The sequence below is a fragment of the Dunckerocampus dactyliophorus genome, chromosome 6, assembly GCF_027744805.1.
Source record: "Dunckerocampus dactyliophorus isolate RoL2022-P2 chromosome 6, RoL_Ddac_1.1, whole genome shotgun sequence".
NCBI classification, from domain to species: Eukaryota; Metazoa; Chordata; class Actinopteri; order Syngnathiformes; family Syngnathidae; genus Dunckerocampus; species Dunckerocampus dactyliophorus.
Window position 1 is genome coordinate 22982396 of NC_072824.1, and position 27337 is coordinate 23009732.

At 40.0% G+C, this 27337-nt stretch overlaps 1 protein-coding gene and 1 long non-coding RNA gene across 2 annotated transcripts; one reads left to right on the top strand and one right to left on the bottom strand.

The window, feature by feature from the left end:
• Nucleotides 1–5158: 5158 nt before the first annotated feature.
• shoc2 (SHOC2 leucine rich repeat scaffold protein) lies at nucleotides 5159–25368 on the bottom strand. Its single transcript, XM_054779123.1, has 9 exons — nucleotides 25297–25368; nucleotides 15873–16908; nucleotides 15534–15671; nucleotides 14929–15059; nucleotides 14045–14233; nucleotides 11799–11921; nucleotides 10450–10587; nucleotides 10161–10278; nucleotides 5159–7131 (listed from the first exon to the last, which is right to left on the bottom strand). Exons 2-9 carry the CDS (start codon nucleotides 16573–16575, stop codon nucleotides 6923–6925), a joined length of 1749 nt encoding a protein of 582 aa, XP_054635098.1. The 5' UTR covers nucleotides 16576–16908; nucleotides 25297–25368; the 3' UTR covers nucleotides 5159–6922.
• LOC129182699 (uncharacterized) lies at nucleotides 24304–26780 on the top strand. The gene is made up of 3 exons (XR_008570681.1): nucleotides 24304–25027; nucleotides 25989–26085; nucleotides 26764–26780. It is a non-coding gene; the product is annotated as an uncharacterized LOC129182699 (long non-coding RNA).
• The last annotated feature ends 557 nt before the right edge of the window (nucleotides 26781–27337 follow it).

The following is a 27337-nucleotide window of genomic DNA, read 5'->3' on the forward strand; positions in this document are numbered from 1 at the left end:
TGCTAATTACTTCATATTAAAACAAATGCATCTGCCATTTTGACATAATATGCAAAACCATACGTACAAATATCACAGCTGCAAGTAGTTCTGCAGCTTTTAGGAATTCCTGTCAACTAATTTGTCCCTGTTTAAGACACTTATTCTGTGTACATGAACTGATCTATAAAGCTCTAACCACAGATTTTCAATTAGGCGAGTGACTGCGGGGGCCATTCCAAAACCTTCTGCTTGCATCCCTCAGGGTAGTACGTTGTGGATTACCAATATGTTTGGGATCATTATCCATGCTGTAAGAGGCTGATATTGGATTTTCGGATGAGAAAATAGAAGAGTTTTTCCTCGACTGAGTGCCTGAAGGTTGCGTTTGTCAGTGTGTCAGTGCACTGTGGTACACAGCATCACCACTCTTGGGGGCAGCATTTCTTTCTGCGGTTTTAAAAATGCAATCAAATGGGAGTTTTGTCACCACTCTGGCAGGCACTCAAGTGTGCACCTGCTGACACATGCTGGTTAAGACCTTGTAAAAAGAATGGGAGGCCATCTGTAACAATAAAGTATAAATAAGGAATTTCATGGTCCGTATGACGAGGAGGGGTAGTCAAAGCAAACGCATTATTGCACGTATGGACCTGGTCTTCTAAAACCCATCATGCAATCATGTAAAATGACAGGTTGGAAAGAAAATATGATACTAGGACAGGGGTGAGCAAACTACGGCCCGGGGGCCACATGCGGCCCGTCAAGTATTTGAATCCGGCCCGCCAGTTGCTTCCAAAGTAATTAAACCTTTAACATACAAGCTGGCAACATGACTTGCTAGTAGTCAGAGTCAATCTGAGACAACATTTTGATGGGTGAAGTAGCTTTTCACATGCAGCGATCCAGACAACTACCTCACCCACGGAGCCAAGCAAACAAGTAAAAAAATTGTGTACCACAACGTAAGCTACCCACTGCACTGTCTGGGAAGTAAAAACGGAGGGACATTCACATACTCTAAAATAGTCAGTGTTTTAGCATTCATAGTTCATATTGTATATCACATCCTTTATTCATGTACATTCTGGGTGTCTTATTCAGTAAAAAAAAACAACAACAACCTGTAATCATTTAAGAATATTTATTAATTTATTATTTAATAATAAATAATAATTTAATTTGTATTATTTGATATGGTTTGATATTTAAAGTGCTCCTGAAAAAAGGGACACAAGCACATACATATAGCAGATTGTATGACACTATAATTCCAGCTGGACTGTTAGCATTATAAGCGTAAAATAGAGTGCATGTGTATAGTCTGGCCCCCCGCCCAATTTTATTAACTCACTGCGGCCCGCGAGTCAAAAAGTTTGCCCACCCCTGTACTAGGATCACACTTAAATATCATTTTATGTCATTTTACAAGAAAATCTATATATCTGAAAATGCATAAACAGTAGTGATGAATTTTGCAAGTCGACTCTTTGAAGTGAATGAGGAGTCTTTTTTTTTTGTCATCTGTTTTTCTGTTAAAGCCGCACGCGATTGGTCAAATTGTGTGGTGCCGCGTGCGTCAATATTCAGCAGAAATCGTAGGGACGGTTTACACACACTGCACAGCCGCGAGTGTGTGAAAGCCACACGTTGGAAAGGTGAGGAAAATGAGCAGCAGGAAACTAAAGCGGAGGCACTTTTGTCTTCCTGAATGCCAAGCTTAGCTTAAGACCTGGACGCTGCTTTGTTTTTAGCTTTGCATATTTTCATTTGTATTTGTTGTGTAATAGTTTGTTGATATTGTGATGTTTTACAGTAAATAGATGGAGATTTACAAATAATACACCTACTCACATCATACCTGCCAACATTTGCGTTTGAAAATCAGGGATATTGTTACACTTTGCTGTTCTTGGTTTGTCTATGGAGGAAACAAAAAGTAGTACCAGAGGGGATTTTCCTTGGATGAAAGTTAGAATATGGGAAATGTCCAGGAAACTGTTTAAAAAGGAGAGTGACTGGAAAGAAGGGCAAAGTACAGGAGTTTCCCAGGGAAAACGGGAGGGTTAACACATATGAATCAGGTTTTGGACCTTTTTGTTGAATTGAGATGGGTCTTTGTTTTTTAATTTTATAGTTTGTTTGTTGTAGCAATCTGTTCCATGCTGAGAATATAAATAACATTTGATATAATTACATTTTTACATAAAAAAAATCATTTGACACGTATTGTGGTAATGAATCAATTTAAATTTCAACCTGAGGAGCCATTCGGGAGCCGGATTTCTAATTCCACTAATGAAAAGTGCAGGATACCCTCAAAAATGTGTGTTTTTTTTGTAGTATTTACTCAGTGGAAACAGCTCTCAGTAAAATACATAAGCATATTGTCAAATGAATAACTGTCCATCAAAGCGGAGCATTGTTATTATTGTAAAGGCAGACTTTTGGATACAACTCTATTGGATCAAATGTGCACAGTCGGTGCACCTGTGAAGTGTCGTGTATTTTAACAACTTATTGTTTTTTTATTTTTAAGTATAGACAAATGGTTGACTGGAGAGAAACATGAATGATTAAATTGCATGCAAGGGAGAAACACAGTTCAGTGTTTGGATCACATTCAAAATTCCTGTTCGTAATAATACTTGAGATCCCCACATCGGAGACAATTCTTCAGTTTTGATAGTTGTAAATATTTTTTTTCTGATATATTTAACATTATTTGGAAGTCAATTAGCAGTTTCATTTGAGCTGACCGTATAATTGGAACTACTTTTGTGGTACAAACTGTATGCATATACAATGCATAAACAACTGGAAGATGCCTGGGGGGATGCATTATGGTTCAATGGCGTTCCCATTAAACACTTAAAGGAAAACTGCATTATAAAAAAAATATTTTGCCCATCCATAATCCTTATATGTCACTGCAAGACATTTATAAAACTAGAGTCCTACGCAGAACACACAACCTCATCAAGGACAGCACACATCCACAACACTCATTAGTCACACTCCTACCGTCAGGCAGACGCTACAGGAGTTTGAAGTCCAGGACCACAAGGCTGGCGAACAGCTTTTACCCACAGGCCATCAGGCTTCTCAACAAAGCACTCACACACGCCGCACGCAACACACGCACACACCCTCATAGCACTTTATTTATTTGTATTATTTATCTGTATTAATGTCTCTTCTGTTGTTGTTGCTTAATTTATTGATATCTATGTATCTTATGTTCTTAATCTTTCTTGTGTTTTCTTTCTTTTCTTGGGAGAATGAACAGAATAAGTATTTCATTGCATAGTATAACTGCCTGTTTTACTATGCACATGACAACAAAACTCTTGAATCTTATGAGACATGAGCACGTCTTTTGTTTTTTGTGCGTTCGAAAGATATAAAAACATAAAAAGTGACAGCTCATGACTGCACGTATGGGACTTACCTATTCCGCCTATAAATTCGCCTGAAATAGTTTCCAAAAAGTGCCAACAACACTCCTATTTACATAAAATGTGACGCGCATATTAACCAAGCTACGGCGACATACTTATGAGTAACATTGTTACGCCGATCGAACTACATCACTGGCGTATTGACACTTAGCGACTAGTTTACCACATAGCGACTAGTTTCCCCCCAGATTCACCTGAGACCACTACCAAAAGGTAAGGCTACATATTCAAGATGCCGCCACTGCTGTTGTGTTTTTAGTTTTGACTTAGGAAAAGTTAACGCTACATGTAGGAGGTGTTAGTTTCTTTGCTGCTATGTGAAATCAATGCGCCGAGAAAGGAAGTTCCGGTAATGAACAAAAGACAGAAAATACTTTATTACATGTCATCGTGAATATACCTGTTATTACATGGTCACAGCACGTGTATATAACCACAAAACCTTGCTGGAGGTTTTTGGAGGTGTTTTTTACGGTAATAGCGGTCTTTGTAGGCGGCATAGGTGGATCCCATTACGTGCAGTAAAAGAGCTGTCTGTTTTTATATCTTTAGAACGCACAGAAAACAAAAGACATATGTGTTCTTCTATCACATAAATAAGCATTGTGGATGATGGGCAAGATTCCCCCCAAAATTGCTTTTTTCCTCAAGCGAGGCCATTAAAGCTGTCATTGTGCACTTACGACAAGAATTATTGCAGCTAATTGATTTGACATGCTTTGCGTATACAAGTCCGTGAGGAACAGATAGCTCTTTATTAGCTCACAAGCCATCGGAAATCGCAGGTCATTACTCATATAGAAGCCTGACTTATTGCTGTCATTGCAACTGAATGAGCTGCTTTGATGGGAAGCAATGCATGATGGGAAGACGTTCAATTCAGACACTATGCTTTTAATTTAATGACAGATTACCACAAAATAGCATGAAGCCAATGACACGGAGTGAGAGATCTGCTTCGTAAATAACGTCCAACGTAAATGTTGCCAGTCATATAAATAAAAGAAATAGCTCACCTCTCCTCTCTGTCAAAGTTGCTCACGGTGATGAAAGTTGAGACCCTGGTCTAAAAGATGAACTCCACCTATTTTGCTTTTTTTGGCTTGTGATGCCTCCAACGAAGGTGTAGACCACTGTATTTGCAGATATAATTCATTATCTTACCCAGTTGTAATATCCAATAGAAGTGTTCTCTAATTATGCATGTTTCTCCTACTCACCTCCTCCTTTCTCACTGCCTGCTGCCATTCACCACCTTGCACGGTGGCACAGAGTAGGTAATACGAAAGCAGCTTGACAAAAATAAAGAAAAGCTTATTTTCACACCTGCTAACATTAGTTGTGTTTAAAGGCTAAATGAATTGCTTTTTAGATTTGACAGTGAGAGTGAAAAGACTGTGGTGAGCAGAAACACAAAACACAAAATGCACCACAAACCAGTTTTTTAGGGAAGTAGGGGAGTCCCCTACCGGATTATATTCCCTGAGGGGAGACTCACTGTGCCACACTTTGAAAATTTCTGAATCACAGCATTGTTTCCACCTTGTCCTGATGCCTGCTACATGTCCGCTGTCCCCTGAAGGCAGCAATGCACCGCTTCCCAGACATGGTCAGCATTAACAACAGTGGGGGAGAAAGAGGGGAAAACAAACAAACAAAAATCCATGCATTTCAATTCAATGTAGCCAGGGAAAAATGACATTCATCCATAAATGAACAAAAAATGGTGTTTGATTACCACTGTTGGTATTTTTAATGTACAGTCACTTGAAATAATACTAAGTGAATACACATATTTAGAAAAAAACATTCAATGATATAAAATAAAAACGCCAAGCAGAACAAGTCATTTCACTTGCCATGAAGAAAGAAGAAGCAGGATATGGGAACTTATACACTTCAATAGTTCCTTTTAACATTGACAGGATAAAACCTCCTCAACCGAGTGTTCTGACTCAGTTCTATCCAAGTGATGCAATTTTACAAGATAAAATACTTCTTAATGAAAAAAAATGCCCCCATTCAAAAATAACCAATGAGAGGCTACTGCGTTTGTTTTCAACAGAGGATGCCAATGTATTTATTCCAAAAAAGTGCATAAGAGCAGCAGCATTACTGGGACAGTGTGGGACAAAATATCATATAAAAAAAATTAAGTTAAAAAGGAACTTTGTTTTAAGGGAACCCTGTCAAAAACAAAAGACAAATGAATATTAAAAAAAAGGTGTTAAGAAGGGGTTACCTGCCAATGTTTTGTGATCAAACCTTTTTTTTGAGGCTCTGATACACTCGCCAACTTAAGTCCTTTAAAAATGTTTGATATGTTGGTCAATGATCAAGTGGATGACAGCTATTTAGCCCAACACTGAAGAGAATATCAAACAAGTAAACTGAAGTAAAATTGCACTCAAGGCAACAACCAGGATTTGTATACATATATAAAAACGTCTCCCGTCATTTATCCCGTCACCTATGTATCTTTTAGCACACAATAACAGATGGGGGGCAGGGTCACACGGCACCACCCACGCTGGAGAAAAGTCCAACTTGCTTTTTTTTTTTTTTGATTGGTATTTCTCATATGTATACATTACTAGCTTTACATTTTACAACTACTGCTGCTATTTCTTTTTAAAAAAACACCACCAATCGCCCTATTTTATAAGTGATGATATCGCTGGAACAGATAAATCCAACAGCAAGACAAAAGTTAAAAACAGCAGTAATAAAAAAAAAATAATTTATGTCTTTGTATTCTCATGGACAATAGTGTTTAGAAATGAACCACTGGATCATTCTAAACATAGGCACAGTTTAGAAAAAAAATGAAATTGTAAAATAAAATAATAAAAAAAAAAGTACAAAAAATTATAAACAAGCCATCATTAGACCTTTGTTCTTTATGGTCAAGAAGTAATTAACACACGATTTCTCCAGAGAGAAAGGATGATGTAAAAAATAAAATATATATATATAAAAAAAAAGATGACACGTTAAATTATGGCAGCAGCAGTAAATGTGAAGTTCCAAAGACTTGTTTTGTTTGTTTTTGCATATAGCTGTATCCTCGCTCACATAGTAGATGCTTGTAATTACTGTAAATACATTGGCAATGGGAGCACGCTTATGATTAAAAGACTCGCCACTTAGCTCACAGTTACTCAATATATATAAATTCATATATCTTCAGTTTTGGCAAAGAGATGGAAATATTTTCCTCCTGTACGGTTCGGAATGAAAACATGAGTGGGGCTTGCAGGGTCCGAGAATGACCGTAATAAAGTGGAGCAATGTAGAGTCTCAATTGTTTCTCCTCGTATCTGCCCTAAGACTGTGAGAGAAAGAGTCTCTTTTCCGCCCACCACCTCTTCTTCTTCGCCCCCTGACACTGATCGTGGGCGAAACGACTACTTACAGTGTATGATACACGGAATGGGGCGGGCAGGCAGGGTGCAGAGCAAGCGGAAGGGCCAGCTCTGGCCTCAGACCATAGCACGGTACGGTCCCTGCATCTTGAGAAACTGGATGATGAAGGAGGGGCCCCCGGCCACAATCTGGGGCGGCAGGTGGCTTAGGGGACAGTTCTCGATGCTCATGATGGACAGCTTGCTGCACAGGGCCAGCTCAAAGGGGAGGCTGTGCAGGTTGGGGTTGTCATTGAGGTACAGTTCCTCCAGGTTCTCCAGGGTGCCTGAGAGTGGAGACCATTGTGTGTTAAAATAAACACGTACACATCCATGGAAAATGTGGGGAAAAAACATACCTCAGTAACAATAACAAAGAAATAGATACATGCTGACATCCCTCTCATGAATTAATGTATCAAAATGTTGATTTCAATTAGGAATTTAAAACGTGATTACATTACAATGTTTTTTTCTTGAAATGTATCAGCTATGTCAAAACAACTTCTTCAAGGTACAATTCAAGCAGCGCAATCGGGACTAATATTGTCTAATCGTCTATTTTGCATAATCAGCCATGCCACGTGGGCATGTCATTTTCATGGAGCTGTGGCAGACCAAAAGTGAGCCAAAACATGAAAAGCAAAACAAATATGTTTAGAAATACAAATGCACTTTCTTCTGCCACTTATTTTTGTGTGTGTGTGTGTGTGTGTGTGTGTGTGTGTGTGTGGGTGGGTGGGGGGGGGGGGGGGGGGGGGGGTTATGTCACAAGCAAGACGGCGGCGCCTGTGAGCGCTAAGTTTGGGAGGGAGCACAACAGCACTGGATTCTCCTTGAAAAGAGCGATACATGCTTTCATATTACAGTCTCCAGAAGTGGCCAATAATGGGCTCCACACACAGGAGCCAACAAATGACTGCGATTGGCGAAACTCATCGCCAACGCGCAGCAAACCCTGCACACGGGAGGTGGCAAATGGCAGTGGCCAGCGACACCAGTGAGCAACGCTCTCACATCCAGAGCAAGTGTAAACAGTGTAAAGAATACATATTGACTACAACATGGTTCAGGTGGTGCAGGTGTTGTAGAGCCTGACAGCGGTCGGTATGAAGGACCTGCGGAACCTCTCCTTCTTACACCGTGGGTGTAACAGTCCCCCCCCCCCCCCCCCCCCCCCCCCCCGGATTTGAAATACTATTGAGAAACTGATAATATCTATTTAATTATCTGTACTGTACTAAACTTGAACGCTGATGTATGACAAATTCACACACGTTGGCAGGTGTACATTTTTAAAAAAAATCCCCCCTCCATGTTTACCTGCAAGAGAGTACTAAATAGCATCCTGTCTGCTCATTGGTCGGTCAATGAAACTCCCGCTGATTTGTCCTTGTCTGGGAGACAACGATTAAGAGTTAACATTTTTCAACTTTCTGGGATTGCGTCACAAGCCAACGTGTGCATGATGACATGCACGAGCACAAAATTTTACATGCACCGATTCCACATGTCGCTTGGCAGGATGGAGAATCGCCATAATCGCTCTGTCACGCAGGTACCACTGAAAACGTATAGACTAGACGCAACGTCGTCTTCCGTGTGTGGAGCCCATAAGAGCAAAAGAAGTCGCTAGTCGCTTTTTTTGAAAAACTGAGAGGGGCCTGAATACTCGCTAAAATAGGGACAAAGTCTCTAAGTTGTCAACACTGATCTGTCAGCCCAGGTGTGTAATGGTGTATGAGGTGTGTTGAGAAGCAGCGATGGTGCCATCTATTGTACAGAGTTGTAAAGACAACCTACATTCACAGTCAGTCTCATAATGTGTTTGAGTGAATGCAACAAGCAGAGCCAAATCTATTTGTGACAGTCCAAATGTATTCATGGTGGGCCACCACAAATAAATAATACATATGAGAAACACTGGACTTTACACTCTTGAAAGAGAGATCATACAGAAAGGGTACTGGTCCTTAAATATCTAACTTTATGGGTGTTTATGTGAATGACGTCAAAAAACTAAAATAGCAGCACTGGCCAGGTTTCAAACAGTGTTGTTTTGGGCAGCCATTTTATTTTTAGTCTTTCGGACAAAAATGCTTCTTGTAGTCACATTTTAGTAATTTCTGTATGTTTTAGTTTTAGGTCAGTTTGAGTCGACAAAAAAATCAAACAGGTTTTGTTTGCCAAAAACTAAAAATATTTCTGTCTAGTTTTAGTTGAAAAAAACTTGTGACAAGTATTGGAAATTGGATGAGGAAAAAAAAAAGAGGGGATACAATTACTCCCTTTGTATACAAAGGCCACCTCCCGTAGAGGTCTACAAGTGCATACAAAATCAAATGTAGGTACAGTGGTGTTAAAAAGTGTTTGCCCCCTTCCTGACTTCTTTTTTTTTTGTTTGTATGTTTGTCACACTTAAATGTTTCAGATCATCAAACAAATTTAAATATTTGTCAATGACAACACAACTGAACACAAAATGCAGTTTTTAAATAAAACTTATTATTAAAGGAGAAAAAAAATCCAAACCTACATGGCCCTGTCTGAAAAGATGATTGCCCCCTAAACCTAATGACTGGTTGGACCACCCTTAGCAGCAACAACTGAAATCAAACATTTGTGATAACTTGCAATGGGTCTCTTGCAGCTCTGTGGAGCAATTTTGGCCCACTCATCTTTGTAGAATTGTTTCACACCGGAGGGTTTTCCATGATTTCGTCATTGTCAACAAAAAACAAGACTGGTTTCAAACATTAACCCGAACAAGCCCCCTACCAACATACTGTAGCTTTAAGCTAATGCAGGCCCAGTCACAATGCTACCACATACAGCTCCCTCCTCCCCTTGTGTTAATCTGTGGCTTAGTGCACAACCTCAGCAGTAACCAGCCACGCCAACACCAATTAGGCAGTGGAGGGGTCAAAAGTGGGACAAATAGTGGGTTGTTAATCTCTTAAACCCTACTGGTTAACCCTACTGATCAGGAAACAATGCCATACTTAAATGTACATGGACCTGATTATGAGCGAGAGACAAAGTTGATTATAGGCAGTCAAGCACTGACAGAGCATGTAGTGATACCGTATGACCAGCTTGGAGTACCATTTCTACTCGTGCATCATCACTTGTAAGCGCTGATCCTAAAGTATATGTTCGGTTTGGTGTTGAAAAACTTCAATGCAACAATTTGCAATAATTGACCCCTACAGAGCAGTGGACATTATTGTGCACAAATAATGTCCTGTTCCTGAACACTTTGTACACCTGTGATATAGTAGTTAGATGTGTCAAAGGAATTAACAGAAGTATATACCAATCTCTTCAGGAAGATGTTGCAGCAGATTCTCCCCCAGACCCAGATGAGTCAGGTTGGTGAGGTGGCCAATTCCTCTGGGTAACGTCGTCAACTGGTTATTTGTCAACACCAATTTCTAATGACAATGAGAGGGCAAGACAGTTACTAATTGGCTATTATCAGTCAGATGAGTAGCGCAAAGTAGCTTTGTTTTGTTGCACAGTGGAAACGCTCATTAAAATATAAAAGTGAGGTTAGAAAATTACAAAAACGGTCAAAAACACGAATTAAGCTTCGCCAAACTTGCCTGTAAATCTTTGAGATAAGCAATTTCATTGGGGAGAGATTCCAACTTGTTTTCCTCCAAGTCAAGCTCTCGAAGCTTTCTCAAATTGCCAATACCATGTGGTAACTTCTTCAGAAGATTATTTGACAAAATTAACACCTGTGAAGAAAAGACAACAGTGACATTGGTGTCATGGCACAATCATCACTACCGTTTTGTACAGGGCATCAAAATGTTGACAGGACGTCTTGCCTTGACATTAAAAAGGGACTGATTGCAGCAGATTGCTCCAGTTGCCTAGAGGGCGCAAAAAATTAAAACATACTGCAAGCTCTCTTCCTGCTTTGAGTAAGTAAGTGAGCGACGGCAACAAAGCACACACGCACAAGTTTAGCTACTACGTTAGCTATCATTGAATGTACAGTGGAACATCGGTTAGCATTCGCCCCAATGAGCAAGTCGAAAATTTCAGCCATAATTTTGCATCGGTTTGCGTTTGTTTTCTGGTTAGCATACAATATGACGTGCGTCTTGGACACAGGAACCGGAAGTCAGCTATTATGATGTCATTGGCAGTTGACTCTCAAAAATTTTAACACAAAACACGCTTTTATAGTTTTATGTGCATAAAACAACTGTAAATGCATACAAATGATGAATGAAAGGGATACATAGACATTTAAGGTTACTTTTACCTTCATTGAAGAAGTGATTGTCCCCAAACACATGACGTGGCAGCGAGATCAACACGGACACCACATCAGCATGACTGCAAATTGTTAATTGCTACTCTAGGACTGATTTTGTGTGCGCGCACACGACACCGGCATGTACATACGAGACAGCTGTGAAAAACAGCCACGAACACCAATCATCTTATCTGAATAAGATGATTGGTGCCAAACAACTATTGTTATGAAGTTTAATTTGTAATTGTGAAAAACTGACTTTTTTAATTCAATTTGTTCTTTTAAACCACTACTGGTTAACATTTGCTAGCCAGTGGTGGTGGTGGGGCGTCTTGAGCCAGTTGCAATCAGTCCGTTTAACCTGATAACAGAGATCACAGTCCTCACGCCAATAGGAAAAGGTTACTTTTTAATGACCATTGTCTATAGATGGGGCCACATAGTACTTTTTCCCCCCACTTTCAGCCTGTCCCTGTCAGGGCTTGCCACAGCCAGCATATCATACAAACGACTTTTGGTTTCATTTTTACACCAGATGCCCTTCCAGACAGATTCAGGAATCAAACTTCTGTCTTCTGCCATGAAAGGCAGAAACCTGTATAATTACACCACCAGGGATTGGGGCCAGATACAGTACATTATATCTATATGGAGCGTCTATGAGCCCCATTTTTGGCTCACCTCCAGAGACACCAGGCCACAGACATCCTCTGGGATCTTAGTCAGCTGATTGGTGGCTAGGTTAAGCTCCACCATGCTGGTCCATGTGCCGAAGTCCAATGGCAGAGAAGTTAACTGGTTGTCCTGAGGAAGGCAAGGGCATGCATTTATTAGTTAAATCCAAGACATTTCGGAAGGTCAATACCAGGAGCATGCTGTTCAAGCGATGCACTTTGGTTAACTGTTAACACCAAAATAACGTTTTACAGACTTACATCTAAATGGCATCCAGTGTAGGATGTGTCTGTAAACGACGTCAATACCAAAAGAGACTTCAGTAGAAAAAAAAAATCATATACACTATTGTTTTACCTTTTATTAGTACTTCTAATTATTTTGGCCTTGTTCTGATTAGCTGTATGAATACATAAACTTTCATGATGAATTACAGTACAGCAACTAAGTTTCATTTGCAGCCACGTCTGCCAAAAACGGGACTTTCCACCAGACTCACATTTCACACAACTTATGAATTGAGTCAATCAAAACTATCTGTATGAGTGTGGGTTTTTTTCTAGGCTTTGCCATGTTGTAGGAAAGTCTAACTGAAATTTACACATCTGAGTTTCCCAAGTGAAAAACCTCCAATATTCAACACGGCAGAAGATCTTAAGAGTAGGTGTTAGCTACATATCTACACCGCGTTCCAAATCATTAAGCAAATGATATTGGCCGCCGATTTTCTCATGTAGTCTAGGCAAATGACAGCCAGTATAATTTTCAAGTCATCAATCGTTAATTTAAATTTTATTGCGCAAACCTCCCAATCAAAACTACTTTTTGGCAAAAATAAAAACTCAAAATGTACTGTTCCGTATTATTATGAACACAGTTTCAAAACATTTCACTGGTTGTAAAGAACCAAAAATTGTCATTTGTTGAATTTGCAGCATTAGGAGGTCATATTTACCTGAAGCAAAAGTTATTTCAATCAAAAATATCTTAACAGGTTAAGTTACATGTTACCACAAGACCCCTCCTTTGATATAACCTTCACAATTCTTGCATCCATTGAACTTATGAGTTTTTGGATTTTTTTGCAAGATGTGTCAGAATAGCCTCCCGCAGCTGCTGTTTTGTTGTGAACTGTCAACCACCCTCATAGATTTTTTTGACTGATGATGCTCGATAGGTTCACTATTGGGTTGAGGTCAGGGGAAAATGGGACCCACCCACACTTTTATGCCCATAGCAGCCAATCTTTGCATCATGATACGTTGCATTGCCATGCATGATGGTCATTTTGCTACGGAAGGCACAGTTCTTCAATTTGTACCATGGAAGGAACTGGTCAGTCAGAAACTCGAAATACTTTGCTGAGGTCATTTTCACACCTCCAGTGACCATAACGGGGCCTCCCGGCTCTCTCCCAATTATTTCAATCCAAAACCTCACTCCACCACCTTCTTTCTGACATCACAGCCTTGTTGGGACATGGTGACTATCCACCAACCATCCACTACTGCATCCATCAGGACAATGCAGGTTAGCATGGCCCTCATCAGTTAACAAGTGTGAAAATTCATCTTCATGTATTTGTTGGCCCACTGCAACCGTTTCTGCTTGAGGGTATTGGTTAAGGGTGGCCAGATAGTAGGTTTTTGCATAACTGCAGGCCTCTGGAGTATCCTCCAACTTGAGTTTCATGGGACTCCAGATGAACCAGCAGCTTCAAATATCCATTTGCTGTTTAGTAATGTCTTTTTAGCAGCTCCTCTCTTGATCCGATTAATTTGTCTGGCAGAAACCATCCTCATTGTGCCTTTTTTGGCACAATCCCGGAAAATCAGCGATAAAATGTCTTCATAGTACACAGACACGTTTTAGTTTTCGTGAAATATGAAATGTTTTCAAGCCTTCAAGGGACTGCACTATTTGACACTCTCTGGCAGTCGAGTGATAATTTTTCTTTCCCATATTTCTTGAAACCTGTGGCATGCTTAATAACGTGGAGTATCATCTTTAAGTAGTTTTCCTTTAAATTGGGCTCACCTGGCAAACTAATTACAATAGGTGTCTAAGATCGATATCGGGTAATCTGAACAGCCTTGAGACACAATGCCATCCATGAATTTCACTGGAATGTTTATGATGCTAAAATTATATTTGCATAATAATTTGAACCACAGTGTACAGTATATGATAGGACAAATTACAATGACATCAGGCAGACGGGTGCACAATAACTGCAAGATGGGTATGTATACCTTCATGTTAAGCTTGCTTAAAACTTTGGCCCTGGAGAAGATTCCAAATGGGATCTTGTTGATACGGTTGTGCTCCATGTTGAGTGAGTAGATGGTAGAGAACTGGGATGGTCCGCCCACAGGATATGACTGGAAGCAGTTCCTTGCTAGTGTCAGGCTAGTCAGTTTGACCAAACTTGAGAGGAGGCCCTAAATAATCACAAGCAAAGCCACAACAGAAGGCAAGTATGAGACGCAAGTTTTTTTTATACACTGGATGTCCACTGACAAGAATCTTAAATGCATTTTAACTAAAGTTGCCATCAGATCTCGCAAGATTAAAACATTACGATATTTCTCATTTAAGAGAAAAGCAGTCTCATAGGCACAGGGCAACCAGAAGCCTATCAGACTGTGAACTATTGCATCATTACTTTGAATGATAATATACGCAATATGGAAGTGGCTGTACATGAGGCAGGATTGGAATCGCACATTAAGGCTGAATACCAATTCCACCCCTTAACTTAGCCCTTACCCCTAGGTTGTGCACATTCACGAAAATCAAGTGGTGTCCCAATTCGTTTTAAATGAAGGGCTAAGGGCTCAGGGGTGTACACCCCCAGAAACAGAGTGATGTCAGTTTCTTAGGTACCTAAGAAATATACAATACAAGTGCCAATATAGGTTTAAAATAAAAAAATATATATATTATTTTAACTTTTTCCTATAATGCATTTAGTCCCAACAAAGCATTTCATTGGTTATTCCTGCCGGAGCGCTTCTCTCATGCACTGAGTGTATCGTCACTCGTCTTATTTAAGCATGACAACTTTTCTGACCATTTGGTTATAAACACAATTGCCTACGTTGTCATATTTGTTGAACAAGTAAGTCGTACCTACCTCTGGTAACACTGAAATGTTGTTGTTTTCAAGATTAAGCTCTTCCAATTCTCGACATTTGGCTAACGATCTGGGGATGGCTGACAATCTATTGTATCTCAGGCCCAAGCGGTTTATGCTGGCAAAGTTTCCTGAAAAAGAAGAAAGCAACTTGCAGAATTACTTTTAAAAACATAGGCAAATACTGTCAAGTTGATATGGTGGTAAAAAAACACACACACACACACACACACACACACACACACACACACACACACACACACACACACACACACACACAGGTGCATCTCAATGCTTTAGAGTAATTCGAATTTCAGTAGGTCAAGTCAAAAAGTGAAAGTTATTCGCGATTCACTACACACAGCGAAATAGTTCAAGAATGTGTTTCTTAATAATTGTATAATGACTATACTGTAGTTTCACTAATACAAAACACATTTTCAGTATCTCATTGAGTAATAATGTAAACTACTGGTTCACGCTCTACTCAAAAAATTAACTGCAACAACTTCCTGAGCATTTAATTGCTCGTTTGTCTTAACTGAACTTCTGAAATCAAATACATTTTGCACCATATTCAAATTTATTGAGATGCATCTATATACCTATAGTCTCTGGGAGGTCTAAGAGCTCATTGTGCTGCAAATCTAGGTTGGTTATCTGTGTGCAATTCCCAATCTCCTTCGGTAAGTGCTCCAACTGATTATGGGCAACATCCAGAGTACTGAGGTTGCAAAGTTCCCCTGCAAAAACATAAAAAAGAAAAGCTCTTCAAATGTTATTCATATTAAAAGTATAGCATCATTCCTAAATGTATTTTTAAGATAAAAACATAAGGTTATATCTACATCAGGTTACGTATAGTTAAATGCTAAAAACACAAGGGCAGTCAGTCTGTAACTTTAATTTCACGGACATGAGGCCATACACATCTGCGTACCCACCTATCTCTGCGGGAAGCTGCTTGAACTTGTTCTCCCGGATGCTGAGCGTTGTGAGCTTGGAAAGGTTCCGAATGTCTTTCTCCACCGTCGTGATGCGGTTGAAGCGTAGGTAGAGCGTCTTCAGGGACTTCAGACGGTAGACTACTGCCGGGATCTCTCTCAGCTTGTTGTGCCGAAGATCGAGCATTTGAAGCTTCTTGAGAGAGTCCAGTGAGTCGGGCAAACTGGTTAAGGAGTTCTCGCTCAGGGCCAAAGTGACCAGGCCTGAGAGACAGCCCACTTCAGGTGGTAGGCTCTGCAATTTGTTGCTGTATAGGTAGAGTTCTGCTAGCTGCGTCAGCTCCTTAATGGAGGTGGGCAGCATGTGAATAGAGCGTTTAGATAGATCCAATCTCATGGAATTTTCCTCCCGGCACTTGTTAAGCTCCTTAATCACCTCGGCATTGCTGGACTTCTTGCGTGTACCTGGTGCTGGGTTTGGCCGCTTTATCGTATTGTCAACGGAGAAGGCAACACCTGGTGCAGAGCTGCTGGTGTCCTTCTTACCTTCTTTGGCTTCTTTCCCTTTGGTCTTTGTTTCTTTGCCCCCATCCTTGGCGAGGCCTGCCTGAGCCTTGGCCTCCTTGTCCCTTTCTTTGCCTCCCGAACCACTTTTAGGGTCCTTTTCTTTTGAATCTTTTTCTTTGCCTAAAGTACTACTCATGTCGACGTTATCGGGCGTCCTGCAGAAGTGCTCATGGGACTTTTCGTCAGGTTACTTATTCAGGGGAAAAAAGAAACACGGACAGTTGAGGAGGCTTTTAAAGAAAGCATCCCTGTGCAGGGCCACACATTAAACCAGTCTTTGACAGTTTGACCACTTCTCAAATGTTTCTTTTTGAGTAAAAAATCCTTCGAAGAAGCTGATCTGTGGCATTCATGGGCCACATGCTTAAGCGTTGAAGCTGCATGCAATCCCAGGACTTTTAGGTAAAACTTGTGGAATTCCTTATGGCTCAAAGGGTCATCAAGGTTTTTGTAATCCCTCAACGGTTTGCTGTATAAAAAAAAAAAAGAGACATTTTTACAGTTTGAAATATTAAAATGTACAGTCATTGCCTGTTCTGTGTTCCAACAGTTATCAGTGTTGTACTATAATCATCTTTACAGTGGTGACACCCATGCTGTAGCAGCTATCTTCTGGATTTTCTTATGCATAATACAACAAGTGAATTAAAGCATAATCAGAGGGGAGTAACTAGTTTGGTAAGTTCACCAACGCTGTAACAAAAAAAGGAGGCACAACTATAAACTCACTGCATTCCTGGGGGTTCAATAATAATTATCCACTGTAGCTTAAATTTTACAGTTGGAAATCTAAGGGCACCTCACAATACGATGCAATTTGTGATTTGTTTAACTAAGTGTAGTTATTGTAATGTAGTGTCATGTAGTTATTGTAATGTTGTAATGTATATGTACTTGGGGCGTTTGGAAAGGGGATAGTTCTGATTTTCTGATATGTTGTCTGACATCCCCATCAGCAGTGGACTATTTAATCATTTTGAATTTTGTGCTTTTTTTTTTTATTACAGTGTATGAACGCTGTTACTGGCCCTTTAAGAAGAATTGCATTGTGGGAAGTTAAGTGTCTCTCTCTTCCCTCTGTCTGCACAGACCATTGTTTTCTGCGTCCTGATTGGCTATAGACCACTGTCAATCAATCTCCTTATTGCCGCCCTGCATGTCTCCTATGCCATCGCTAGCTTGCTTGCTTGTAAATGAATCTTCGGTTAGAAGGACTTAAGCAGAATGTTTTAACAAAAATACAAAAATGCTAAAGTGCAGCAAAATGGTGCCAGGACGAAAAGGCACGGTCACAGGACAAAAAATACACGTGACTGACTCAATAATTTCTTGTGTCCTACCTGTACGTTGACCATTAAACTTCAAACGAAGGTTTGAAGTTCTTTGAGAGTGTTTAAACAAGTTGGCTACTTTGCGGATTTCACTTATTGCGGGCTATTTATATATGCATGTGTCTGTGTGTGTGTGTGTGTGTGTGTGTATTAGCGGTTGACCAATTATCGGCTGGGTCGATATTTGGAATTTTGATGTATGTCAGTATTGGACTTTATTTAAATCCGGGCCGATATCAAGAAATCTATTTAAAACTGGGTTACTTCGGCTCAGATGGAGCTGCGCCTCTCTCTCTCTCTCTCCCTCCCTCCTTCCGGCTGCAACTTCTGTCTCCAACATCGCTCCACACACTGCGCTAGCGACTTCTGTATCCAGCATTGCTCCACACACTGCGCTAGCGACTTCTGTATCCAGCATTGCTGATTGGGTAAGCAAGCCACAGCACGCGTTAGTGGCAGAGCCACAGCGAAGAGGGAAGTTTTCTCATGCGGAGAACGTCCTGAGAGCAAACCCACGTCAAGGTAAACGCAGAAAAGTGTCTCAAAATCCAAGTGTTCTACAGCTCACAACTACTACTAACGTTACAGTGAACAGCAAAATAACGTAAGAGCGGAGTAAACGTTAGCGGCAGCTCTGCTAGCTCGTAGTACCTCTCTACATGTCTGTGAATTACTTGAAAGAAGGCTGCTGTTGACAGTGAAAAAGTCTGTGATAGTAAAAGCATGTGTGTGATTAAGAGAGAGTACGTAAAAAAACACAATTTACTTGTTTTATTGGAGGGAAGCATGCCAAGGTGGAGGCTAGTTAGCTTTGCGTAACACTAGTTCGCCGGTCTGGCTTTGTCTAAATGCTCAGCAGATTGTGTATTAGCAATGGAAAGAACGTATGTAATGTGGAGAATAGTGTGTGTTAGGGCTGGGCGATATATCGATATTTTTAATATATGGATATTTACTTTAAACATACTAACAAAAACAACCATATCGTTCATATTGATATAGGCTGGATTTAAGCTGTATCTCCCTCATCTCTCTGCACTGTGTGTGAGCTCCTGGCCCGCCCCCCTCCGTGCATGCAAGAGGAGGTAGGGGTGGAGCAGAAGCCTGGCGACAGCGTCTGCGGTGGAGGAATTAGTCAGAATGTGGCCCTAATACTCCGTCGTAGCTCAGTAATTTGGAGGTACTTCGAATTCAGAGCATAAAAAAATCTTTTGACACCTTAAAACTTGCCACAAATTCCAATAGGAAGAATGTGTGAAGCTGCGTGCTGGCTTCACGACTTCTGCCACAACACAGATATGGTCCCCGTTGCAACAGTAGAAAAAACGGATTTAAAAACCTGATGAAAACTATGGACTTGCGATGTCGAGCGAGCTTCACAGTCACAATTATGTAGCACGACAAGCTCTACCACAAACGTACAAGGATGTCAGACAGACAGTTGCTAAGCCTGATGCTGTGGACAGGTTGGTGTTCCTGGCACAAAATAACGGCATGCTTGTGTCTTCTAAAAAATGTTACCTAAAAAAATAGTACTGTTCAATTTAAAGTATTTTTGAGTGGCTGACATTTTAAAATTTCCTCTTAAACCGGGCACTCAAACCGGGTGTTTTGTGCTTTTGTTATTAGCTGAAGATTTGATCATAGCCAAGGGTTTGTTATTAAAAAAAACTTATATTTGACTTTTTCTATATTTATTTCAAAAAGAGAATGGCCTACTTTAAAACTTCAAAAAACATCCTCATGTCAAGTATTTATTTTAAGAAAACAACTTGACACGCATATTTGCCTTTAATTTTGTGTAAACTCACTTTGCGGAAAAAATATTGGGATATATATATATCGTATATCGATATTCAACATAAATATATCGGGATATGAGTTTTGGTCCATATCGCCCAGCCCTAGTGTGTGTGTGAGTGCGTGAAAGTCACACGAAAAACTACAGCTCACGACTACTACAATAACATAATGTTAAGAGCGGAGTAAACACAAGCGGCTGCTGAAACAGTCGGTGATTGTAGAAGCCTGTATGTGTGATTGTGAGAGAGAGAGTAAGAAATTTAATTCAGTCTTGTTTTGTTGCAGGGACGTATGCTAACATGAAGGCTGAAAAAATTCATGGCGCTATTATATACGTTTGTATTTAACTTTCTGAGCTTGTTGACTCCCTGTACTTTTTGTTGTGTTTGAACTTAAAATAAAGATAAGTTCTATATAAATGTTACTTTATTTACTGTGAAAACATTTCAGGGAGCTATTTAAGTTTTTATTCAACTTCTAAGAGATGCTTTTGAGTTTATGAACGCCATGCTCTTCTCGAGCTATTTTTCTATTTGTGTGTGCGTGTATGTACGTGTGTGTGTGTGTGTGTGTGTATATATATATATATATATATATATACACACACACACACACACACACACACACACACACACACACACACACACACAATTACAAATTTATAAAAATATTTCTACATATATAATATACATATAGAAATATAATATACAGTACATATATTAAAATCTTTTTAGTGCCAGAGTCCTCCTTTTTGTTTTGCTGCTAGTCAACGGGGGTGGCACAAGATCTCGTGTCACAAGCTCTCGCGAGATAAAAACGTGACAAGGGTTCTCCTTTTTTGAGGGCACTAGGCCTGGGACGACAATAAATTAATCACACAATAAATGAACATGAACCCTAAAATTATTTTGCTGCCCTCAATATATTGCCACGAGCAACCGTTGTCTCGTCTTCTGCCTCCAAACAGGCAGGATGTGAGTTTTGTGCATTGGTTTCAGCACCTTGGCTCGTTTGTTCCACAGAACAACGGCATGAATGAAGTGAGACCTTTTGTCAGTCATACAGTCTCTTTGACTCGGTAGGTGGAGGCGGGGCTAGTAGCATACACAGAGTGAAGAAGTGCATTGCTGCATTTTAACAGTCTCTGTACTGTTGTCCATGACATGTGTTTAAGTTTGAGTTGCTAGTAATTACTTGTTGGCACTATGCATTGCAGATTACCATTGTTTGGTCGGTGTCTGACTTTTTAAATCCAAACCAAAGCCAAAGAATGGAGTTCTTCTTCCCTCTTTTTGGCACCAATTCCTCTTTGGGTTTTACCGCAAATCAGTAGTGTTGCTGCTGTTACATTAGCCGAGCTAACCACAGCCCAGACGTTAAAATTATAATATAAGTAATAGAGGATTATATCGCATGGTAGACAGCTTTATGTCACACTAAAATATCTATCGCAATATCGCACAGCGCTATCTCCAAGTGATGGTTCTTTGCAGTTAGGCTTGTTTTTAGCATTAGCATTTCGAGTACACAAATTGCTGAGAAAGTGTTATGCCACCACATACTCTGAGTGGGACAACACTGATGCAAAAATAAAATAATCTATTACACCCACCTATCACCAATACACATGTCCAACTTAACCTCCGTTTTCGTAGGACTGTTTTTGCGACAAAAATTATTGCTAAAAACATGTCTGTTTTCGTAAACTGTATCGGTTATCGTGCGGCCAAACAACTGATCCTAGCAAACTAGTCCACGGAATCAAGTGCCCAAACAAAACACACGTTGGCGACACAGTCTCTGTGAAGAATGTAGTGTTTCTTTAGAATTGGGACACTATAGGCCAATTCCAGCCAAGGAATCCTTTAATCATCTCTATTATCGGTGTGTGTGTGTGTATATGTGTGTGTGCGCGCGTGCGTGGTGGCACTGCGTATCTACGAGTGTTAGAGGAAACTGCAAAAGAGTTGCAAGTGCCAGAAATGTCATTCAGAACGTGAGAAACACTATTGAATTCAAGAAAGAACTTGTAGCAAAGTACAAAGGTGGCCTCTGTTACAATAGGATTGTAATATAAAGGTTCCTAGTTAACACAGGAAGTGAGCCAGGGCGGTGTGTGTGTAATGATTGTACCTGCCAGTCAAGTTTACAATAAATAAAGTTCAAGTGAACGAGTGTACAGCGCTAATCATCCACTCTGTCTAGTTAAGTTAAGTTTGTAACGACTAGGCGTGGCTCTTCCGTACCCTCCCTCCCTCTACTGGTCACTGTGCTCACCAGCAAGTCTTCAATAAAGGCAAAAGTGATGTTAAATGTTCATTCATCATTTATATGCACTGTAATTTGCTTTGTTTCCCGCATGTAAAACCATAATTATTCTCTATAAAATGTGTTTTGTATTAATATTTATGGGGGTTTGGGCCGAATTAATTGGCATTACGTTATTTCTTCAGGGGAAAATTCATAAGGTTTTCGTGCGTTTCGGTTTTCATCTGGCCCTTTGGAGCAGATTAACGATGAAAACCAAGGTTCCACTGTATGTGAGATTAAGTTTGAAAATGTGTTTTATTAAATTATAACAATCACACACATAGTATACAGGAGGGGGGCTCAAAAAGCTGTATATTTAAAAAATTAGGTGCATTAGAGATCAGGTGAACCTGCTCAATGCAGCCTTAATATGGAGAAAACTTCATAATCGTATTGGAGGACTTTTTTTTCCAAGATGAAAGGCTGAAACAAACACTTTCAACAGGTTTGGTGGGTATTCTGTAGCATTGGGTACATGAACGTATATCAGTCATAGCAGATCTGTTGAACGTACTAAGCATAAGCTCACAGCAACTTTCCGCCACTAAATAAACATAGCCCATTGGGTGTTGACATTACTGATGCCTCCTGACCCACCTTAACTTACATTCCGCTATTTAGCCATTCCACCTTGTCATTAACACAATCATTTCATATTTCTGCTTTAAAGACAATCATGCAGACATGTCTTGTCGTTAAATCCTTTTGAACAAAAAGTGGCTTCATTTCTTGTGGTTCTTCACTTGTTTAGTCTCTGCTGCTATTCAGCCTCGGTGCCTGTATATAGCTCGCTTTCACAAGCTAAGTCACGGCAAAGAGAGACAGGTTTGGATCAGGATCAGAGCTAAGAGAAAAGGTTGGGACTGCTGAGAGTAATCTATAGAAGTGGCCTTCAAAGCATAGAGCCCCAACAACAAGAGGTCATATGACCTTTAGGGAAAAATCCCCTTTCATGACCTAATGTTCGACAGAACCTTCCCCAAAATAAAACATTCTACAGTCTGTGACAGACATGCCTGTGTGGAATTGAATTATTGCCATAAAATGAGAAAAGACAGATCAGGCCCACTGTCATCTAGTCCAAACTCTACAAGCAACTTCCTTTTATGGTTGTGCACTTTATCTCCCTGCAGGACAACATGCTGCTACATTAATAAATGCAGACAAGATAAGCTTTTTTTGTCTAAAGTCTAATCAAAGGGAGACCAAAAAAAATCATTAATGACAATATGCGTTTTGTTTTTTAAAACATACTGACATTTAAGAAGCAACACAAACTAACAACCAACCCTGTGCAAGGTATATACTCATCTTGAATGTGCAAAAGCAGGTTTTTGGGAAAGAATAGCACAAGCGAATAAAGCCCAGGTGACCAAATAAGATCACATTTCAGAGGAAGAATGACAAAATCAACAAGGCATATCAGCTGAGTTTTGAAAAAGGGAACAAAATGCCTCATAAAATGTTCCATTTCTGTGGTGCAAATGGCCTCGCTACATATGCAAAGCATATACTGTAAGCTAAGTCCGTTGTTAGTTTGGTACAGTCATATGGACTGTTCAAATGTTTTACAAATGGGGACCTTTAACTATTCCTAACACCCAAAACAGTCGTCTTCTTATTGGTGTGATATTTTCAGTGTGTTTCAGTTGATAATATCTCCTTTGCTGTCAACAGATGAGCTACTGTAGCTAGGTTGTTACATTTCCCTCCTTTGCCCCCCCCCTTGTTAAAAAGTAACCCAGTGACCAAAAAACTACTTTGAAACTTTGTTTGTAGTTCAAGCTTTAGCCAGCTGATAGCAACAGACAAGAAAATACGTCCCTTGGTAAACAAAAGCTTGCGCTTGCAGGGTGCATCTTGCGTAGTTTGACTATGGTCACAGTCATAGTTGCATCACTATTTTAAAAAAAGCAACATTGTAGGTAAGCAGTGTGGACAATGTCAACACAAAACTGCTGACATGCCAGTTTGGTTTGAATTCTTAAAACGGTATGCAGGTCCATCAGCAGTAACAATACATCAACAAGTTTTACCACACAACAAAGAGTCCAAATCATCTAATTTTGAATGGAACCAATAGCAAACATAATGTTGCAATTTTTACATTATCACAGTGAGACGTTTCCTGGTGAAATAAATGTACTTAAAAATAATGCAGGTGTTCATTAATTTTTAAAAATATCCTTAAAAACGCATCAACATGGTTTTATATTGGGGTGTGAAAATGGGTTTTCTAACACACTGGATGGTGGGGGTTTTAATCAAATTCTCTATATTGGCTGACAATGCATGTATAAGTAGAGAGAATATTGCCTAGCAGAGGTTACAATAGAAAAATGAAAAAAATAAAAAAGCACCTGTTGATTTACCCAGTGTTAAAACGTTACATAAAGCAGTTCCTGGCTGCTCTGTTAACGACAAATCCTGGGAATGAGATTACCGACACATCAGTAGCAGGTGAAGAATGTCATGTCACGTTTCTAGATGAGTTTATTTACATTCAATATAATATAATAACAATAATCATGATGCGTATAACGTCATCATTCGGGGGACAATCAACCTTAAAATAAAATAGCTATGGTAAGCGTGAAATGTTCCAATACTGAATGTAATAATGGAAATCGTAATGCAAGATACACCAACTCGAAAGTGGCTACGGGAGCATATTTATTACAAAATAATTTAGTGAACCTAACAAAGATGGTACTTCTGGGTGACATGACTGACGAGAATACAGGAAACAAATTCAGCTAAGCTAAAGATCAACAGCTAACGTCAGTTTTGCTAACTTGCTAACGTCAGCTAGTAAGCCAGGCAAGCTAACAAGACTTCCAAGATGTCCAATCAGAGAAGATATGAGGCACAGTTATATGATAAAAATAATTGTTTCAAATGGATTTGCAAGAAAGGTAGACATCAGATAATATTTTCCCACTGAGTGCTAGCGATTAGCTTTGTCTGAAGTGAAGCTAACTGTGTGTAGGCCCAAGCACAACCGCTGACTGTTGCGGACCCTCCAGTCCGCCTTGGACTTGGACCGTCAAGAGAAGCTTCTATTGCGGCCAGCTGAGGGCCATCGGTGGGCGAACAGCGAATGTAGCAAAGCGACATGGCAGCACAAGAGCCGACCAAAGGAGGGTGAGGGCTCATCTTTAGCACAGCATCCGAGCGCCGTTGTGCTCCAGTATTGAATGTTAGCCGAAGGGAAAAAAGAAAACACTCCAAAAACAGCGGCCATTCCGAAGCTGAACAAAAGAGTGCGTTTGTAGTCGTTACAGTAAAATGACACTCAGGCCTTACGTACGTTAAGGCATGAGCCTGGTTCGTGTATAACGTCTGGGCTTTGGTGACATTGCGTAATGTTGATGAAAAATGGCATTGTAAATGTGATAATATAACTGTTTTACCTTCAGAGGTGTGACTCCGCCATCCTCGCTGCTTCCTCCTCTTTTCCTACACTGCTGCTCTCTGCTCCCCCGCCCCGCCCTCCCTGACACCAACATGCGTCATTCGCTCGCTGGCCAATCACATCGCTCAACACCAGCTGCGCCTCGCCTGCAAAGCGGACATGCGCAGTGGGCTCCAGCGCCACAGAAGCGACAACAATCCAGGACCAAGCAAAAGCTTTCGAAGAACAACAGGAAGTTCAGAAACAGTTGTTTTTATGTCGGATCAGACATTCAATCATTTAGAACGCCGAGCCTATCACTCAAGAATTACGAAAAAAACACCTTATTTTCCTTTCTATGCGTTGGCATATTTTTGACTCATAATCTAAACAATAGCGTTATCACTAGACTTTGGAATACAGACAAATACAAATACAGACAAATATTCTCAGCAAACTTTGTTTAGTACTTTCTTCATGATGCAACACATTACAAAACAGAGATTTAAGAAAATATGTGAAAACAACAACATGCAATGGAAGGGTGAACTTTTATTGCATTTAAGTTAATGTTGTTGAGCCATAAATAATAATTTAATAATAATTATTATAATTTGCATCAACAACAAATTTGCTCAACATGTATGCTACCCCTCAACAGTGGAAAGGTCGCATAGAACTTGTTTGTGTTGTTCTAAATTGTGCCTATAGGTGGTAGCAAAGGGCACTGAGCGTGGAACAGCGAAGAAGAAAGTGACGTCATCCAGTGGCGTTGTCGTCTAGGCAACTGCTATAATCCGAGCGATTGGTGAGTGTTTAGCCAATGTGTAGAACACTTTTTTTGTCACAACATCGAAAGCTTTATTGCAGTGCACGTAAGAACCATATTCAAATAGCAATGCATCTGCGTGTTACACAACATGGGTGTGCGTAGTCAGTTTGGCTACATGCTAATCTTAGTGTACAATCAGTTGTCTGCTAGCATGTTTTTGTCTGTTATATTCCAATCGTAGAATTATTCAACAGTAACTTTAGTTCAAATGTAAGTGGCGTGCATGTCACATAACGTGAAATTGATGTGTTTACTATTAAATTGCTGCAAGCACGTCGACATGACCACATTTCAATTCTACATTGTTTCTCTGCTACGGTGTTGTTTTACATCATTGGGGACATGAACGAGAAAAATCGCAACTAAATCGGAATTTTTGCTTAATCAAATCTTAATTTTACCATGCAAAAAAATTACGACATGCCACAAAAATACGGCTTCATGGGTAACATTTCCACTTCTCTAATAATTATTTAGCAGTGGCAACGTTTTGATTGACATTGTCAGAGAAGCTTTATTGCGGTGGTGTACAACATGCACTGCATTGCACAAGTTTGTCTCCTTAATAACCACAAATAATGTGATTATTCTGATTTCATCGCCATTACTTTTACGAATAAAGATTCAGCAATAGTATCAATATCTATTTTTCAGCGGTAGGGCACACAGAGGACACAATGCCAGAAGTGAAGTCAGTGTTGAGAGAGGTTCTACCTAAGCAAGGTTTGTACTCAGATGTAAACACACAATACTAGTCATCTGTTTGACAAGTATTTTTATCTTTCGACATCATGAATGTTATGTTCATTTTTTTTCTTCAATAAAATCCACAGGGCAGCTTTCTATGGAAGATGTCCTTACCATGGTTCTTTGCAAGCCCAAATTGCTTCCACTCAAGTCTGTTACACTTGAGAAGCTGGAGAAGATGCAGGTAGAGGCTCAAGAGGCTGTCAGACAGCAAGAACTTGCAGTGAAGGAGCAGTCTCAGTAGACACTCACAGGCGGATTCACAGTATCTGAGAGCTTCAAATGAAGATGGATTGCACGTTTTGGATATACTGTAAACCCGGCCAGCACCAGCACCATGATTGGCTTTATTTAGCATTGGAGGGGGTGGGGCCATTGACATGTAACTTTATATTGTGTTTTTTCATGTTACGTTATTAATATCTGAGGGTATAGTCGGCTGTAGATTTGTGGTAGCCTAAATGTTTCATAATGTAACAAT